The following is a 20258-nucleotide window of genomic DNA, read 5'->3' on the forward strand; positions in this document are numbered from 1 at the left end:
GAATGCTCTTCGGTCCCCTGGTATTTATGCTACAGAGTGCTGCAGGGATGATGCGAATTGTAGTCTAAAAAAAAAGCTACTGGCTGATTAAAGTTAGAAAACTGTGTAGCTTGGCCTCATCCTGCCTCCAGAATGACTAGCAGCCAAGCAAGTGAATCGTTAGCGTGAAATCTCAAAGGGCACTAGAAGCATATTCTAAATATAGCTTTTGAAAGAACTCAGTTAGAAGCAAAGAGAGTTCATCTGCCCGCAGAACAGTTTTGGCTAATTTTATATTTCTTTAAAAAGTCCTCGGAGATTTTGCAACAGGGTGGACCCTTTGGTTTTGAAACCATTTATAGGGAAATCGGGTGTACCTTTTGGTTTTGAAACCTTTTTAGGGGAAACTGGGTGGACCCATTGGTTTTGATGTTATATAAAGGAAAATCGAACCCACACGTCTCTGCGTTGATCTCCTGGCTCCTGAACCTTTCAGAACAAGCCAGAGTCCTAAAAAGCAGGAAGTAATCTGCAGGGCGAGCCTCATGCCAATCTAATCAATCTCAAAAATTAGTCCTGCTGGATTTACACGCAGGTAAGTATGTACTGGGTTGAATCTTCAATTTTTTTCGTGTGATTTTAGCTCTTTCGACACAGCAGGCTCTCACTGGATATATTCCTAAAGCTCAGGGCCAAATTATGTGCTGTGTGAAATGCATGTCTTCATGTATGCCCTTTATTTAAAAACAGAGACCTGAGGAGATCTAAAAGTACTAAACTCTCCCCAACCCTGTGGCTTATCTCTCCCAAAGGAGAGCCAAGCTTTTATACTGGAAGTGGGGTAAAATGCTTTGGGGAAGAAGCTATAGGAAGCTTCTTGGTTTAATGTCTTTTGATGACCATCCTCTGTCATTCCCTTTAGTGTGTTCTGCTGACACCACGTCTAGCTCAGCCCTTAGCGTTACACTGAAGTGTGAATTTCAAAGCCCCACACATTACCTTAATCAGCAGTGTTGCTTATTATATTTTAAAGCAACAAATGTCTTGGGTCCGGGATACCTGAACGACCCACTTGGTCCCATATCAGCCGGCCTTGTGCCTAATATCTGGTGAGAGGATTTACTGGGTGTCCTGACTATGGTGGAAGCATGGCTGGGATAATGGTAGGGTTGTCATATTTTAAAGAGCAAAAAAGAGGACGCTATGATGACTCTCCTTTTAAACACCCCTACTATATGTAGGTTATAGAAGCTGTGATATGTTGCTGAGCAAGGCAGAAGAGAAGAGGAAAGCAAGTCTTCAACCATGTCTATGTCTCATCCGGATGTCTATGACTCATCCAAAAAGTATAGCCACCCGGACAGAAATTTTACCCCTGAAAAAGAGGATGTGTCCTGGAAAATGAGGACACGTGACAGTCCTAGATAATGGTCAATACTGTGGTAACACCTGAGTCCTAGAATATATTGCCTTGTGGGGTTCTTTTATTGGTGCTTCCCACTGTAAAGGCTTTTCAATTCCACCAAGGTGTTGCTGTGCTGTGTAGGTAATGCTCTGGTTTTAAGTTTTCATTTTATCCGTTTATTGTATTTTACTAACAGCGTTGTTTTATTGTGATATTATTACTGTGTTGTTGTTGTTGTTTATTGGCTTTCCTCCCTTCACCATATGATCCCAGGTGGGTTAAAATAATATAAGGATACCTGCCTACCGGACACCTCCTGCCAAACCTCTCTGCTCCTTTTCAACCCATTTTACACCTCACCCCTAACCCTCCACGCACCCATAGCTCTCTCAACAGCAGAGTCCCACCAGCTGGGTCAGTGATCAGCTTTTCTGTCTTTGTTATCTAGGTAGGCCAGTCAGAATTTCCAGTCCGCTTACAAAACATACAGCAGAGTTTTAGCTTCCTCCTCTCTCCTCGCACAAATAACCCTTCTGTGCTGTCATTTTTCTCCATGAGGCTGGAGTAGGAGGCACGAGCAAAGATGGCGTTCAGTTGGTGGCTTCTTCCATTGATGTTACAAGCACTACATGGGGTGACAGATGCCACAGTGAAACTCAACAATGGTGGGTTTGAAGACCTTGTCATTGCAATCAACCCTCAGATACCCGAAGACAACAAAATTGTCGACAACATAAAGGTGCGACTGCTAAAAGTTTCTGAATGTGTTGAATGTGCAAGCATAGGTGGGGATATAAGTATATAGTAATAATAATAATAGGGACGCGGGTGGTGCTGTGGGTTAAACCACAGAGCCTAGGACTTGCCAATTAGAGGGTCGGCGGTTCAAATCCCCGTGACGGGGTGAGCTCCCGTTGCTCGGTCCCTGCTCCTGCCAACCTAGCAGTTCGAAAGCACATCAAATCTGCAAGTAGATAAATAGGTACCGCTCTGGCGGGAAGGTAAACGGCGTTTCCGTGCGCTGCTCTGGTTTGCCAGAAGCGGCTCAGTCATGCTGGCCACATGACCCGGAAGCTGTACGCCGGCTCCCTCGGCCAATTAATCAAGATGAGCGCCACAACCCCAGAGTCGGCCATGACTGGACCTAATGGTCAGGGGTCCCTTTACCTTTAATAATAATAATAATTTATTTATTTATACCCCGCCTATCTGGCTGGGTTTCCCCACCACTCTGGGCAGCTTCCAACAAAACACTAAAATACAATAACCTATTAAACATTAAAAGCTTCCCTAAACAGGGCAGCCCTCAGATGTCTTCTAAAAGTTTGGTAGTTGTTTTTCTCTTTGACATCTGGTGGGAGGGCATTCCACAGGGCAGGTGCCACTACCAAGAAGGCCCTCTGCCTGCTTCCCTGTAACTTGGCTTCTCGCAGCGAAGGAACCGCCAGAAGGCCCTCGCTCTGGACCTCAGTGTCCGGGTAGAAGGATGGGGGTGGAGATGCTCCTTCAGGTATACTATATATATAGGTGGGAACTGCAAGAAAATGTTGCAGTATACAACTAGCTGGTGTAGAGGAAGCCAGCATAAGTTAAGCCATCCGATTCAAGCTCTGTTCAAGACTGGGGCTACTGCTGGTTGAGCCAGCCTAAGCCTGGCAGAAGGAAGGCAAGCCTTTAAAATCGTTACACCACCCCTAAGTGCACATTCTACAAACCCAAATGCAGATAGTAGTCACTGAACACACGGAGGTCTTTCTTTCCTTTCCTTGCTAGGGCATGGTTCAAGAAGCATCTGCTTACCTCTTCGGTGCAACACAGAAAAGATTTTACTTCAAGACTGTAAAAGTGATCATTCCCTCGACGTGGAAAACAAAAGCTGACTATCAAAGAGTAACTAGAGAGTCATACGATAAGGTAAATCTGGAGAGAATGCATTGAAATGTAGGCGTACTTAGGGTATTTTTTAAAAGATTGGGGCAACTCAACTTACTTCTGAGTAACAGGCATAGATTTGGGCTGTGTACATTCACAGGCCCTCCAAGTGTCCCTTATATTAATAATAATAATAATAATAATGAGGATTTTTGCTGAGGCAAAAATCACGATATAGCATTAATAGCAAAGGTACTTTGCTTCTGTTTTTCTGGGTGATCTTTCAACCAAATTCTATTTTATTTCAGGCAGAAGTCATAGTGGCAGCTCCTTATCTGAAACATGGAGATGATCCCTACACCCTACAGTATGGCGGATGCGGGGAACCTGGGCGATACATTCATTTAACTCCTAACTTCCTGACAAATGACAAGTTGCTTGACGCTTATGGACCACGAGGTACTACTTACTACCTGTTTGTTCAGATTAGACTGCCTGTTTTATTATTAAAATGCTATTCGAGTTTCCCTAAAATAACAGAGTAAGGAAAGTCCTGAAGAACCCATACCACTTTAAACTTTATCACTCTAAAGGCAACCAAAACATCATAAGGAACCGGCAATATCTCCGTGTCCAGTTTATCAGCACATTTTTCAACCCACAAAACATGCCTCTGTTTCCTTTCACCCACGTTACTGTGGTGGCTTGCACACCATAAAGTACACAACTTCCTACTGTTTTCAGGATTATTTAAGGGAGAAGTAATGTGCTTTACATTTAGGAGGTGTATGTGGTCTGTATCAAGTACTTTCAGACTCTCTCGTGGGTTAATATCTGAAGCCATTAAGAATTGACTTAAAATGACCATAGCCAAGGAATATCCTGTTCTGTGAGAGCTCAAGGCTCACAGGGGAAGCCCAGGAGTGTCTCATCAAGAGACTAAGTCAATACGCCCTCAGAAATACAAGGGATCCACAGCCCTTCTGAGGAAGTGATGCATGATGATGCCTCTAGAACAGTGTTTCCCAACCACTGTTCCGCGGCACACTAGTGTGCCGCGAGATGTTGCCTGGTGTGCCGCGAGATGTTGCCTGGAGGGAGGCGGGCGAGTTGGGCGGCGAGAGGCGGGGCGGCGGCAGCGAGGAGAGGCCGCCCAGCGCGGGGCTCTCGCCGTCTGCCTGCCTGGCTGCCTGCGAGCTCGGCGGGCAGCGCCTCCGTCCGCAGCGCCCGCCCCTGCCAAAGCTCACCCAGCCAAGCCGCGCTCTCCTTCCTGCCTCGCTTTGCTGCCTCCTCCCCCCCCCACCCCCAAAGCTTGGAGGTTCCCCAGCAAGGGGGAGGGAAAAAATTGAAACTTACACTTTCTTGTGTCCCTCCCGGCGTGACGCTGCGCGCTGACGTCACGGGGCTGTAATGGTGGTGTGCCTCGAGATTTTTTTCATCAAACAAGTGTGCCTTTGCCCAAAAAAGGTTGGGAAACACTGCTCTAGAAGCACTTAGACTGGGCCAGAGACTGAGACATCTTGACTGGGTGCATAGCGAGCCCCACCTTCCAAAAGAAGATGGCTGCCTTTAAAGAGCACTAGCCTTATTGGGCAGTCCTTGTGGTCGGGGAGGCAGGAGTACTGTGGGAGATTCATCTTCTGAATCAAAGGAGGGTGGGCAGGATGTGCCTCTGGCTGGCAGGATCCGGAAGAGGCTGTGGAAAGCTGGAGCCTTGTCCTCCTCCGTTGCACCGTATGCAGTCTCTGGGTCATAACAAGGAAAGCTAAATTGAATTTTTAATCTGTTTGTTGAACGGTAGAAATAGAGGTGCCTCTTCCACCATTTCCTAAGCAGCACTACCCCCCCCCAAAAAAAATACAGGAGAGCTCAAATTGAAAAGTTGGCTAATCCAATAATAATAGATACTTAACCATTGGTATGACTGCACAACATTTCAGATTTTATTTTAGGGGTTTTTTTGTGGGGTGGGTGTGTTATGATTGTCAAGGAGGGGTTTGCTTTCCTGAGTCCTCTTCCAAGCTAGTAATCAATCACACGCAGGGGCCGAATGGGTTGCCAGGCTTGATTGGCTTCTTCTTGAGCACCAGCTACAGAACATCAAAAAGCAAGTCTAAAACACGGTGTGTTCTCTCCCCATACCCTGCCCCACTGAAGGCTTATAGGGGCTGGGGAATGCTGGAAACCATCCAGCCCCATCACATGCTCCCACTTTGGGGACTAATTCTTACCACCTGCCTGAGGTACCCTGACATAAGGTAAAGGGACCCCTGACCCTTAGGTCCAGTCGTGACCAACTCTGGGGTTGCGGTGCTCATCTCGCTTTATTGGCTGAGGGAGCCAGTGTACAGCTTCCAGGGCATGTGGCCAGCATGACTAAGCCGCTTCTGGCGAACCAGAGCACCGCACAGAAACGCCGTTTACCTTCCCGCCGGAGCAGTACCTATTTATCTACTTGCACTTTGACACGCTTTTGAACTGCTAGGTTGGCAGGAGCAGGGACCGAGCAACGGGAGCTCACCCCGTCGCGGGGATTCAAACCGCGGCCTTCTGATTGGCAAGTCCTAGGCTCTGTGGTTTAGCCCACCATGCCACCCGCGTCCCTGAGATACTTGCTCACTATTCATGGCAATAATTTCTATCTACCTGTATACTGTACTTTTTTTAAAAGGTATCATAGGTTTTGTCCTTGATCTTCCACAGGCAGAGTCCTTGTCCATGAGTGGGCTCATCTCCGATGGGGTGTCTTTGATGAATATAACGACGATGCACCTTTCTACTCTCCTGGGGGAAACAGCATGCCTGAAGCAACGAGGTACCACCCCAAATCTCCAACAGATGCATCTCTTCTTTTATCAGTGATGTTTGCCTTGGGCTCGTTCGTTTGGTTGCGGTGTGAATCATTGTCTTGAGGATGAGCTTTGATGATATAGGGAAGAGATTTCTCATTAGGGCAAAGTGGGAGCAATGTCCTTCCCTCGGGCAAGTGCCCACTTTTCCGCTGCCCAAGACCTCATTTTCGGCCAGCTTACTCAGTCTCTCTGGAGACTGTTCTCAGCCACAGTCCTGCACACAACTTAGCCCAGTAGTGCATTTCTTTTGGCATGGTGACGTTTCAGCGGATTGTCCCTACTTCTGTTTGCTCCTCACCTGAGTCTAACCTGGCAATTTTGTTTCCAGTGGCCCACAATGCCAAACAAAAGACGCCATTTGCTGTGTGCTGAAGACAGGCCTGGATATTGGCATGGCTTGGAGGAGTTAGTTACTAGAAAGCTTTCCAGACTCTCCATCGCCCAGAACCCGGCAAGCCTTAAAAGTAGGAGAGCAAAGAGCTCAAAGACAGGGGGCACATAGCAGCACACATAGAAGTGATGAATGAGGAAGTGGGAGAGACGGTGGGGGTGGAGATTCACTCGGGACAACACCATTATTCAAGAGTCTGGGTTCTAGGGTCTCTCTCTGTAGTGTTTGAAATAAAAAGGGACTGTAAGCAACTTTTCCTTGTTTTTATACTTTCCTGGGCAACCAGCTGGGAGCTGCTAGGAGCATTCTGACATGAGCTAATGTACCAACTAAGCACACATAAAAATCAGATCTGAACCACATGTTTGCTGAATAAAGTACCTGTCTAGAAATCATCTATATAATTGATTCAAACTCTTTCATCTCCGCCCATTATGAAGAGTTCTACAATCTGATCTTCAGGCCGGGCTGGTGGGCACTGGAGTTTGTCTTAGCAGTCGTGGCATTACAGAAAACAAGATAGCATACAATCATACCAGCATGTGATTATTTATTGACTTTTAAACCGACCATGTCTGCTTCTGTTATATTGATTAGGTGCCCAGCTACTTTCAAGGGTAGCTACGTAGTCCCGCTCGCTGATGGAACTACCAGGCCATGCAAAGTTGAACCAAAAACTCAGCTGTATGAATCTGGGTGCCAATTCATTCCAGAAAAAAATCAAAATACTCCAACATCTATAATGTATGTGCAAAGTATCCCATCGGTAAGTATGATAGGTCTTAGTTGGGATTTATTTTTCTCCAATGCCTCAAAAATGCAGGATATTTGCTAAGTTAAATATAATATTTGGAGATTTTTAGCTTCAGTTCTTGCAGGTAATTGTGTGTGTGTGTGTGTGTGTGTGTGTGTGTGTGTGTGTGTTTGTTTCACCAATAAGATTGTGTTAGGGCTGGGGAGAAAGTATTCCAACCAAAATTTAGTTATATTGACCTAGCAATTCAAGAAGAAACTCTTTCTTAAGGGCCTGCAGTTTTCCCATCCTTCCCTCTTGAAACCTTCTCTCAATTTATAGAAGCTACATACAGCACAAGCTACGGGACCCAGACTGACTGAGCAGCCAATAGGCCCAACAGTAGGGTTGCCATATGTTCGGACATAGCCGGCAATTGGCGGTCGGAAACTTTGCCAAAAAAAGTGGAACCCAAATGAGGTAGTTGAGGCACATAGACTGAAGGAAAGTGAGGTAGGTGGTGCTCTCTGCAACAGAACAACTAACATTTGGATAATTGTGTGGGATTCTGCAAAATGTTTCTGGTTTCTGAGTAGAGTTGAGGTAGCCTTCAAAGTTCTCCCTCAGGCCATCCAACTGTCCCTATTTTCCAGGGACAGTCCAGGATTTACAGAAGCCATCCTGGTTTCTGATTTGACACCGGAATGTCCCGCTTTTCCTTAGGACGTTCCTATTTCCACCAGGGAAATGTTGGAGGATATGTTCCCTTCTTCGGCAGGAAACTGCTCAGAGTGAAAAGCTAGGTAGGTGAGCAAGCAAAGGAATGAGGGAACAAACAAGCATATGTTCATCTGTTCTTTTTGTCTGAAAAAGAATGTCCACTTTTGTAGCACCTCTTCCCAAGGAATGGCTGCCATGAGGTAGATATTGCTTATAAGGTTGTGAACTTGATTTATTCTTCTTACCTTTTATTTAGGTTACTCAGTTCTGTGACAAAAGCAACCACAATACTAAAGCAACAAATATGCAGAATAAAATGTGCAACTACAGGAGCACCTGGGATGTAATTACGACTTCTCCTGACTTTGCCAAATCAACTCCACAAAGAGCTCCTCCGCCTAGCCCCACTATCACTTTGCTGCAAAAACAGGAGAGAGTTTTGTGCCTAGTACTTGATGTTTCTGGAAGTATGGGTTCGGTGAGTCTATGTTTTCGGCGCTCAGAAGAAGTATTTTGAGACAGTTCAAAAATGATGGAATTGATGTCAATAGTGACAACAAGTGTCAATACAGCATTGACATTTCTGTCATAAATGCCACGCTGTTTTATATAATAATAATAATTTATTATGTATACCCCGCCCATCTGGCTGGGTTTCCCCAGCCACTCTGGGTGGCTTCCAACAGAATATTAAAATACAATAGTCTATTAAACATTAAAAGCTTCCCTAAACAAGGCTGCCTTCAGATGTCTTCTAAAAGTCTGGTAGTTGTTTTTGTCTTTGACATCTGATGGGAGGGCATTCCACAGGACAGGCGCCACTACCGAGAAGGCCCTCTGCCTGGTTCCCTGTAACTTGGCTTCTCGTAGTGAGGGAACCACCAGAAGGCCCTCAGCCTTATAGACAGGGAGCCTGTTTTTGGTTTTAGATTAGATTTGGTTAATTTGGATATATATGAAACTACAGTAATTAATTCATACAGGAGAAGAGTTCTAGGGCAAGGGTGGGCAACCTGGCTGAGGTAGAATGCAAGGTCTGCTCATCGTAAATCCCCAGTTGGTGCAGGGAACCTAGAGGAAGAGTTGGGGCATGGGAGGTGAAAAATGCAGGGGTGAAAGTGAATGGAAGGAGGCAAAGGAAATCCTGATCTGGCCAGATCAATCAGGTCTTTCAGGTTTCTCAATTGTGCAGGAAACGTCAACAGCTGCACAAGGCTTCCCTACTGCAGAAATACCCTACTGTAGAAGTTTATGGTAGACACATGATGGGGGTTGGAGAAGTCATATAGCTCCTGGGATGGGTAGCTATAAATGCGTTTTCCTGCCGCCCTGGCTTTTCTATGTTCTGGAGACAGGCTTCTGCAGAGCTTATCGGAGGCCTGGGGCAAGAGTCTTGTTAGACTAAAGTTATAAACTCAAACCCAAAACAACCAATCCCTGGCAGGGCTCCCCAGCTGGCTTAGCCCTCTGAGGCCCAGGGAGGTGTACCTGGCTGCCTCACACCTCCACTGCATGGGCCTGTCTGGTAATAGTCCTTGAAGTGGATTTAAGAGACATGGGAGGTCCTTATTTTCATTGGAGAAATGTATGGAATCTTTTAATTGAAAGGCAGGGTTTACATCATCTAACTAACTAAACAACTGCTAAGCAAATTGGGGGGGGCACATTCTGGAATAGAGTTTATATTTCTATACTAGCATACAGAAATTTGAATATCAGACACGAAAACATTGTAGGGTAATCATTCTCCAACAGCAGAATTTGTGGGACAAGTCCCATTGCAATGAATGGTGCTCTTGTGAACCTCCCATCCATTTCAATGGAGCCTGTGCAGGAAAACATCCAGATGGATTGTGCCCAAAATCGCAACAAGGATGAGGTTATTTGGAAACTCATGAACATTATGCATTTGCCTACATCCACATAAGTTTATCAAGCCTTCTTTTTTAAAGTATAATTGACAGTTGCATTTTCAGTCATTTATTTGCTTCGCAGAATCCACTGGCAGTTCTGTGAATGCTGGTTTTTTTTATTAATATTCTTGTTATTCCTATGCAGAGCAATCGCATTGGTCGGCTGAAGCAAGCTGCGGAAATATTCGTCCTGCAGATTATTGAAGCGGGATCCTGGGTTGGAGTAGTCACGTTCAATAGCGCGGCAACAGTCCAGACTCAACTGAGGCAGATCAGCAGCGACAGCGTGCGCAAAACTCTGGCAGGGTTTCTTCCTACTTCAGCTGGTGGAGGAACTAACATATGTTCTGGAGTGCGGTCAGCATTTCAGGTGAAAAAGAATAAAATTCCAGATCCTTTTATTCCTATTCTTCTTTGTAAGGTAGCCAGATGCAAAAGTGTAAAGGGCTGCTGTGTATCTAAGGGTTGTGTACAAGAGGGTATTTCAGCAGGTATGCTCTCTCATATAAGCCAAGAAACTGAAACTCAGTGCAGAGAAGATAGAGATGCTATTTGCAGGTGGATCCACTGCCTGGGTAAATTCTGGATAAGTTCTGCCTGGGTAAGTTCAACCAGTTCTGGAGGGAGTTCCAATCCTCTGAAAGATCAGGTTCCTAGCTTGAGTGTACTTCTGTATCCATTGAAGTCACTGGAGGCAAAAGTGGCTTCCACCAGGTGTGGCTTCTGCCATCTATGAACTGGAAGCCTCTCAGTTTGATTGTTTATTATTGTCCTTCTATCCCACCTTTCCTCTGAGGAGGTCAAGGTGGTCTCTCAGGCTGAGAGACTGTTTGGCCTAGGTCGCCCAGTGAGCTTCATGGCTGAGTGGGGTTTCAAACCATAGTCTTGGCCAACGTTTCCATGGTTTCAAACCATGGTTCTAGTCCATGGTTTTAACCGCTATAACCACAGCTTTCTCGTGTGAAATAGCAAATGCTAATACTTCCTTATTAACAACCATGGATGATATGGCACCCATCTCACCAAACTCTGCTTTTGTTACAGGTAGGGAATTAGTTCACACAGAACAGCAGCAACACACCACACTTAGCGGAGCTTTGTAGCATTTTCTTGTTCATTTTAAGCACAAATGGTGCCCGGTGGCTTCCACATTCCTAGTTGCTGCTAAGATTCTAAATGCTCTGCTCCATACAGGTGTTTTTAAAGAAGTACCCAAATACCAGAGGCTGTGAAATTGTGCTCTTGACAGATGGAGAAGATGGCCAAGTAAATTCCTGCTTTACCGAAGTTCGAAATAGTGGGTCTATAATCCACACCATTGCTTTGGGACCAAGTGCTGCAAAAGAACTAGAAATGCTGGCAGACATGACGGGTAAGGGAGCGGGCAGAATGCCACACCCTCAGTCCACTTGGTGCCAACTGGGGTTACCCTAAGAGTGAGTTTACTAGTGGTCCCAGCCCCCTGCCATGATACTTTCATCCGCACCATGTTCCTCCTACTTGCCCACAGAAACTTCACTGCTTTTCAGTGCTCTAGACACCTACTTTATATTTACTGACGCACAGATGTATTTTGCACACAGATGTATAAAAGACTACACTACAACAATGTATTGCCTTTTATTCCATCTAACCAAGTATCCTAACTGTTCCTTCAATCACATTCCAGGAGGTCTGAAATTTGCTGCCACTGACAGCTTGAATTCCAACGGTCTCATTGATGCTTTCAGCGGAATTTCTTCAGGAAGTGGAGATCTCAGTCAACAATCTATTCAGGTATGAATTGCAAAGATTAGAGTGAAATAAGCAGTTCTACTACGACTATTAGGCACTGTAAAAAAAAATGTTTAAAGCACAAAGTAAAATTAATTCTATAGTCCATATTTTACTAGTATTGTGCGGCAGGAGAACCAGGCAGAATTCACAGATCTTACAGAGGTGGATTTTGGCAGCGCTGAAACAACATTTCCATTTTTACTGGTCCTAATTCAGTTGAATGTGTGGTCATACAAGCACCATGGTGTCTCATTGACTGCTCTTTGCCAAAATGTGGCGTCAGATCTGTTGCTTCACCTAGAGTTGCCCCCCAAATCTCCCATTGTATCAGCTGCAAATTTACTTCTCTTTGCCTGTAGAATTAGAGTTGTGTGTCTCGCAGAGTCAACCTCTCATTTGAGATCATTGATTTGCATTTGATCAGAGGTTGTCCCAGCTTTTGAGCTTCATTTAGAAGTCAAACATGCCGTCAGAAAAATCTCCTTAAACTGCATGTTTTTGACACTTGGCGTTTGTAGCAAACCTTTTGGGTTAAAACTTACAAGGTGGCTAGCACCCAGCAAAAGGCCACATGCGACCACAATAAATATATTTGGTGCAGGAAAATAAATTACGGCATCTGCAGGGAATGGATTAAGCATCCAGCATCTTATATCTGGGAAGGGCTGTTGAGCTGGGGTTGCTACATTGTTTGTTTTCCTCCATGTCTTTAACCATGGAGATATTGTAGGATACCAATTTTATCCCCGTTGCAGATCTATTCAGGTTATAAAACTTTTCAAATATATCAGCGTACTTATTTCCTCTCCCCACCCCCAACAGCTTGAAAGTAAAGCGCAGCAAGTAGCTGCCAAGAAATGGATGTATGGTACAGTATCCATTGATAAAACGGTGGGAAAAGACACTTTCTTTGTCATTACGTGGAGCGCAAGCACAACTCCACCAGAGATGTTTCTGGAAGATCCCAAGGGGAAAAAGTACCGTACAAAGGACTTCATAACTGATAAAACCAACCTACGGACAGCCCGGCTCCAGATTAGTGGAATCGCAGAGGTAAAATATTCACTCTCTATGCAGATAACTCTTCTGTTGCTTGTGTGCCTTTTCCTTTGGAAAATAAGGATACATTATGCAAGTGGGGAAGAGCCATTTACTTCTCGAAGTCCTCGGTGTAAGATTTTGCAATGATATTAACAGTGCTTTGTTTTTCCCTAGAAGAGAAGGTGCTAGTACTCACAGCCTAGAAATGGCTGGAGGAAGGACAACCAAGCGGGCATAAGGGGTGGGGGAGACGCTCTGTGCATGCTCAGGGAAGGAGGCAGAAGGCCTCTAGGATCCTGGCACAGTCTCATGCCTCATTCCCCAAGCCCAGAAAGTGCTTGTCTGGCTCTGGGACGGAGGCAGGAGATACCACCCCCTGGGGGCCCCTGGAACCTCGGGTGCAAATGGGAGGCGTTGAATAAAAATAAGGGGGGTGGAAGCATAAATAAACAAGACAAGAAAACATTGAAAAACCATTTGTACATGTTTCCTTTCCCAGGAGAGCACTGAGTAATTTTTGTTTCCCCTGAAAAAGGTGTGGTAGGCCAAATAAGTTTGGGAACCTCTGGTCTGGAAGGTGCCATGAGTCGTTCTTTCATTTCCTAGCTCATCAAATGCCTAGCATGACGCTGCTGCCAGTATCTGCTCTTGGTATATTTTCGGGGGGGAAAGACACCCCATCTTATCAAAGCATAATAATAACCGAAGGAAATAGGAACTATATTTATAAACAGTTAGATATGGGATATTTAATATCCTTCTATTTCTCATCACTTGATTTCCAGGCAGGAGACTGGAGGTATTCCCTGCAGAATCAAAATACAGCTCAAACCATGACAATAACAGTCACGAGCCGAGCAAGGTCAGCAACTGTGCCTCCAGTTCATGTGATGCCTCTTATAAAAAGAACACATAAGTTTCCTGATCCGTTGGTTATTCACGCAGAAGTCAGCCAAGGGTTCTTACCTGTGACTGGTGCAAAAGTCATAGCCACAATTGAAGCTGACAATGGAGCAGCTGTGGATCTAGAGCTTTTGGACAATGGCTCAGGTAAGTTTGTTTTGAAGCGTTTGTGGCACTATGCATTTCCCACAGAATCAGAACATTAACTCATCTAGTCTAGCATTATGTAATGCGACACAGTGGCTTGTCGAGATGCCTGGCAATTGTATTTTCAAAACCAGCCATTTTTTTAATTAAAAAAAATTGTTTGTTTGCTCATTTACAATATTTGCAAACCACTAAAAAGTCCCAGTTCAGACTACGCACATAGCTGAAATAAAATTAAATGCAATAAAATAGTATAGTATAATACAACATTCAACGTAATATCAAATATGAAATAATTGGCTTCTAAACGTAGTGTCAGGGAACTGACATCAGAGGCACGGGAGAAGGAGAGGGTCTCTGATTCTGCAGGAGAAGGTCCCAGCGCTAGGGGGAGACTCAGCTGGGAAGAAGGGGAAGAGAATGAGTGTAACACCAGGGATCCAGGAGAGCAACGGGACAGGGAGGTGCAGGGGCTCCAGGACTCTTCGTTGGAAGTTAGTGAGGAGAGCCCAAGCACCCCGCTGCCCACGCCCACCCTGCACAGGAGACTCCCACGCAGTGAGAGGCGGAGACGATTAGGCGTCAAACAACTCTTATCTTGGCAACGCTTTAAGAAACGCCCACAGACAGATTCTACGAGTGACTAAGGGCAGCCACGCTGAGATGGGCTGTGCAGTCCGGATGGTTTAACCAGGCAATCTAATGCTCAAACGGAGCAGGAGTACGCACGAGTAACTCCCAACCACTACACGTAGACTCATAAACAGGCATAAAACTCAAAACCGACTGGCAAACAGTTATGTCCTCCCCAAAGCCTGAGATCCTTTTTAGCTTGTGTTGCCAGAGATATAAACTGCCTGCAGAACATATGCTCTACCCCTGAGATGAGACCAATAGGGAATACTCCATTCTGGGTCTTTGCGAAACCCTTCTAGGTGCTAACACCTTCAGTCCTTCTGTCTTTCACCTGTGAGAGATAGCAAGGAGATGCCATGCTTTCCCATACCCTCCAACATTTCTCCGATGAAAACAGGGATGTCCCATTCCATAAGGATAATTTTGCTATTTATACCCCACACATCTAACTGGGTTGCCCCAGCCACTCTGGGCAGCTTCCAACATATATAAAAGAATAATAAAACATTAAACACTTAAAAACAACAACACAACCCTATACAGGGTTGCATTCAGATGGCTTGGGGGTCGGAGAACTCCATACCCTCCAACATTTCTCCAATGAAAATAGGGACATCCTAAGGAAAACCAGACATCCCGGATGGCTTCTTTAAATCAGGGGTGTCCCTGGAAAACAGGGACGCTTGGAGGGTCTGGGATGCCATCAGCACAAATGTAAACCTAACAAGAGTTACCTGGGCAGAACACTGACTCCAAGGCTTACAATCTGCAATAGGCAGTGGTAAAAAGGGGAAGATCCCCCCCCCCAAAAAAAACCATTTAAAGTACATTCAGTCACTTCACCCAAAGAAAAGCGGGACATTCTGGAATCAAATCAGGGATGTCCCTGGAAAATAGGGACACTTGGTGGGTCTGGTTTCCAGGTGTGCTTCTTGATATAGCCCCATCTGGATGCTTTAAGCCTCCATGTGATTAGAATCACACGAAGAATGGAGGAAACAGCTGCCCCCGTTGTTATCCTCCATCAGTTGGTGATGAATGTCTGCCATGGGGAACTTGCTCTACTCCCTACATATTTCGAAACCCTCAATTGTGCAGGGAGCCTGCTGAAGTGGAAACGGCTTCCCATTTCAGAAGTTATCCCCCTCATCAGTGCCATCTTCCTAGGAAAAGAGGTGCTGGAACTCACCTTGAACATTTCCCATGTTCTCTTATAATGGCAATGGCTTCCACCTGAGAGGGGCTAGAACCAAGTTCCCCTGAGTTATGGCTGGGCGGGAGGGAGCCCTGCCCCTCATCACTTGAAGGATGCCAGAATAGGCCTACTCCCAAAGACAAATGAAGCATCTGGCTCAGGTGCGGATGACCTTTGCCTCACCTGATTTTGCTGAACTAGAAACTGCCATGTAAGAAGGGGCTCAGATGATGTTCTTACAGTCCAGGCAAGTTCATGAGGGGAAAGGCAGTCGTGGTTTATCTAGCAATGGCAGCCCACCAAGAGCTTGATAAATTAAATTTTGCGAACTGCCCGGGACTGCAGAAAACGGAGCTTGTCAAGCATGCAGAAGTCCACAATGTATGCTGGTTTGCTGTCTTCAGGTTGGTGAGTTACAAGTTGTGTTGGCCTGCATTGAACAGGGATTAACATACTTATGACTCCATATCACTACATATTCAGATTTAGGCACTGTACTGTTTTCATTAGAACAGGAGCAGATACAGTGGTACCTCGGGTTAAGTACTTAATTCATTCCAGAGGTCCGTTCTTAACCTGAAGCACCACTTTAGCTAATGGGCCTCCCGCTGCCGCTGCACCACCGGAACATGATTTCTGTTCTCATCCTGAAGCAAAGTTCTTAACCTGAAGCACTATTTCTGGGTTAGCGGAGTCTGTAACCTGAAGCGTATGTAACCTGAAGCGTATGTAACCTGAAGCGTATGTAACCTGAGGTACCACTGTACTGTGAAACAAACATCTCCTACATAGGTTATGTAGGGTTTCTTTTTCTTTTTTTAATAGCAGTGAGGTGTTGGGTTTGGATGTTTAATTTTAATATCGATGTACCTAGGTGCCGACATTATAAAGGATGATGGAATCTACTCGAGATATTTCACATCGTTCAAAGTAAATGGTCGACACAACCTCAAAGTGCGGGTCCAGGGGCAAGGCAAGACTGGCAGAAGGATCCGTAGGCAAAGTCAAGCTTTCTTTGCACCAGGGTTTGTAAATAATGGTAAGGATTTGTTACGAAATAGCAATACTGGTGGTATGCTAGCTCTGCGATTCTCAAAGTGTGAATGACACTGGGCATCTCCAGAAGGAAACAAACTTCTTCTTGCCATTTCCCTCCCCATCATTGTCTTTATGTAGATCTGGACACTTGAGTACATATCTCTGACACGTTCACACATATATGTAGGCACATCCTTCTTTCCTGCAATATTCAAATCTGCCATGTGCTTCTCAGCTCAGTGGGTTAGAGAGAGAGAATAGATCTACAGCAGATTTGTTGTTGTTGTTGTTGTTGTTGTTGTTGTTGTTGTTGTTGTTGTTGTTGTTGTTATTTCACCTTCCAGTTACGCCAAGGCAATGTAGAAAAGAAAATGCAAACGGTTACAAAACAGCACAAAAAAATAACGGAATATTCGTTTAAAATGGATACCTACAGTAGAGAACTCTTCATCCAGCTGGGATAGCTTGTCAGCATAAAAAAATGTATTTTAGAAAGTGTGGGTGGGATGTCATATCTCAACAGGATGTTGTTCCATAGAACAGGGGCAGCCACCCCAAAAGCTCTGCTTTAAGAAAATAATTATGATTTTCTGTATATTCTGTCTTTGTTTTGGGTTTGCACAAAAGGAAATAAACGGGACTTTCAAAATAATGGGGAAGTTTGGAGGTTTGTAGTCTCACCATATAATCTATCATCCTTCCTTCTTTCCTCCCTCCCTTCCTTCCTAGGTGTAATAAATATGAATCCCCCAAAACCGGAAGTTCGTGATGATGACATCGAAGTTGACGTAGGAAATTTCAGTAGAGTGGCATCAGGTGGCTCTTTTGTAATGTCAGGAGTTCCGCCTGGTGGTAGTAAAAAAGATGTTTTCCCACCCTGTAGAATCACTGATCTTGAGATAAAACCACTTGGTGATTATCAGTTCCTTTTGTCCTGGACAGCTCCTGGGAATGACTATGATGAAGGAAAAGGTAAGTGCAAAATTCTGATTTAATCAGTCAATCAATCAGTCAATCAGTAAGAGTGTAGTATGTGTGTGTTTGTGCATAAAAAGGTGTGAGGGGAGCCAACCACCACTTTTATTTGCAGCAGCCTTATCTCCCTGTAATATTATATTACAGTAGCATTATGTTATTGCTCTGGGAAGAGGGATTTCATCCCATCTGGTCCACTGTTGCTGAGGGCAGAGGGCTACCTGCGGATCGGAAGTTTGAAATGCATTGAAAAGGATTTCTGTTGCTGTTATCCTTGATGCCCGACTGAAGACGCACATCTTAATGCATGCCCTGTTGGCTGTTCTTTATTTTGCAGCTGAAAGGTACGAAATAAAAATGAGTGAAGATCCCTCAGCATTAATAGATGCAGCCTTTCAAACAGCCACTTCTGTGAATACTGCTGGTCTGAAAATGGAAGTTGCTGGGGTCAAGCAATCCTTCCAGTATAACGCAGAAAACTTAAAAAAATCGAATGGCACCTCCATCTACTTTGCCATTCGTGCCATTGATGGTAGCAACAATGTTGGAGAAGCATCTAATATAGCCAGAGCAGTCGTGCTTGTTCCCATATTGCCAACCACCCCAGATGATACTTTTTGTCTGTAGCTTGTGTTTTGCATAAACAAAAAACCAGAAGTCTTGATACTGGAATGCAATAATACAGCTAGGATTCTGTTTCTGTTTTGAATTTTAATTGGCTCATTGTTTGTATGCTTTTTTTGGTAATTTTCATGTCTACAGCTAAGCAGCTTCCATAATAGAAATGGCTTAAATACATTGTACTCAAATATTTCATGGCAGAATTGTTGCGATTAAAATGCATCATTATCTTTAAATGTGAATTTAGTAAGTTGGCAACCCTAATAAGCAGGTGCACTAGGGCAAACTTGTGTGTTTGGCAACCTGGTAAGTTAATGTTTGTTAGAGACACTTATGCTTGTGAGATATTCACATGTAACACTTTTAACAGCCTGTACTAAACCTCTTTAGCCTTTTATTCTTTCAAGTTAAGAAAACTCTTTTTAACGCAGTTGGCTTGTGAAACCTGGTAAGCAGAAAGCATCAGCTTTGCTAAGAAATAGCTCTAGTGACAGCATAGCAATGGAACAGTGTCACAGTTATGTGCTAAGGTGGTTTTTGCTTACAGGAAGGCAGGAGAAAAGGACTGAGATATAACTGTCAAGCTAGCAATCTGGAGTTTTCCTGCTTTAATATGCAGAAACTGTGGGTCTTTGAAACGTGGGGTGCTCCCATGCATGTGGAGAGAAAAATATTACAATTCAAAAGTCTGGATCATGGCAGAGAAGAGTGCTGTGTTCACAAGACAAGACAGATTCTATGGGAGAGAACTTTTGTTCTCCATAATAAAAGGTAAAGGTACCCCTGCCCGTATGGGCCAGTCGTGTCCGACTCTAGGGTTGTGCGCCCATCTCACTTAAGAGGCCAGGGGCCAGCGCTGTCCGGAGACACTTCCGGGTCACGTGGCCAGCGTGACAAAGCTGCATCTGGCGAGCCAGCGCAGCACACGGAAATGCCGTTTACCTTCCCGCCAGTAAGCAGTCCCTATTTATCTACTTGCACCCGGGGGTGCTTTCGAACTGCTAGGTTGGCAGGCGTTGGGACCGAAAGACGGGAGCACACCCCGCCGTGGGGATTCGAACCGCCGACCTTTCGATCGGCAAGTCCTAGGCACTGAGGCTTTTACCCACAGCGCCACCCGCGTCCCTCCATAATATGTGGCAATAATATGTTCTCCATAATATGTGGCAATAAAATCAGCGCACTCTCAATGGCAATTTGGAGAAGAACCAATTCACAAAAAAGGGTTGCAAATTCACATAATATTGCACAGCAGGGATTTTCAAGGGCAAGACATGACCACAGTGCTTCCATCTCTCACTTTATTTTTCCCTTTTTGTACAGAGCTCTCTGGCCAGGATCCTCTGCTTTTGTGTGTGTTTCTGCTCTCCTTGGTGGGAGTGCATTAGGTTTAGGGTACTAGTAGGATTATGCCTTCACTTTCGATTCGCCCTTTCCAGTGTTTCTCTTCACAAGGGAGAGAAGACACCCTAACCTGTGTAACATTTTGTTATGCAATAAAGCTTCGAACTTTCCTTTTTGCTCTGGTTATCTATTCATCTATCTTCCTTTGCAAAGGAAGAACCCAGTTTGTGGTTCAATTGTTTATCCTGGTATCTTTGCAGAAAATGACCCCGGGCTGATCCGTTTCACACACACACACACACACACACACACACACTAAGCCTATTGTTTAAAGTTCACTAACTAGTGAACTTTAAAGTCCCCAGAGTGAGTCATAACAGAACCCAACTAACTTATTCCATCATGTCAATCATATTCCTGGTTGTTGTTGTTTTTAATTACCATATTGGCCTGACTATAAGCCTCACTTTCCCCCCAAATTCTGACTGTGAAAAGTTACAAGTGTGGCTTAAATTCGCAGCCTTACAAAAATTGGCTTTTGCGATATTGCTGCTGAAACAGACATCTGGTAAAACGGAACCAAAAAATGTTTTATTGTCGATTTGAAAGCTTGAGACTGTTCGTTTGCCATTTATGGGTTTGAGTGTCTGCGGAATTGTAGCAAATGAATAGCGATTTGTTATTTTAGCGATTGTACGGTGACTTTTGCGGGCTTGC

At 44.7% G+C, this 20258-nt stretch overlaps 1 protein-coding gene across 1 annotated transcript in view; it reads left to right on the forward strand.

Annotated features, from left to right (window-relative positions):
- Positions 1-19711, forward strand: part of LOC310709814 (uncharacterized protein) — an 82116-nt gene extending 62405 nt beyond the window's left edge. The window contains exons 16-29 of the mRNA XM_083509853.1: positions 1953-2123; positions 3158-3298; positions 3565-3715; positions 5960-6071; positions 7097-7265; positions 8209-8430; positions 10011-10235; positions 11060-11237; positions 11535-11641; positions 12464-12694; positions 13468-13732; positions 16438-16602; positions 17331-17573; positions 17914-19711. Of these exons, the coding sequence (XP_083365979.1) occupies positions 1953-2123; positions 3158-3298; positions 3565-3715; positions 5960-6071; positions 7097-7265; positions 8209-8430; positions 10011-10235; positions 11060-11237; positions 11535-11641; positions 12464-12694; positions 13468-13732; positions 16438-16602; positions 17331-17573; positions 17914-18203 (2670 nt within the window). The 3' untranslated portion in view covers positions 18204-19711. The remainder of the gene's footprint in view (positions 1-1952; positions 2124-3157; positions 3299-3564; positions 3716-5959; positions 6072-7096; positions 7266-8208; positions 8431-10010; positions 10236-11059; positions 11238-11534; positions 11642-12463; positions 12695-13467; positions 13733-16437; positions 16603-17330; positions 17574-17913) is intronic.
- The last annotated feature ends 547 nt before the right edge of the window (positions 19712-20258 follow it).

This window comes from Podarcis liolepis (genome assembly GCF_965112155.1).
Source record: "Podarcis liolepis genome assembly, chromosome: 6".
Lineage (NCBI taxonomy): Eukaryota > Metazoa > Chordata > Lepidosauria > Squamata > Lacertidae > Podarcis > Podarcis liolepis.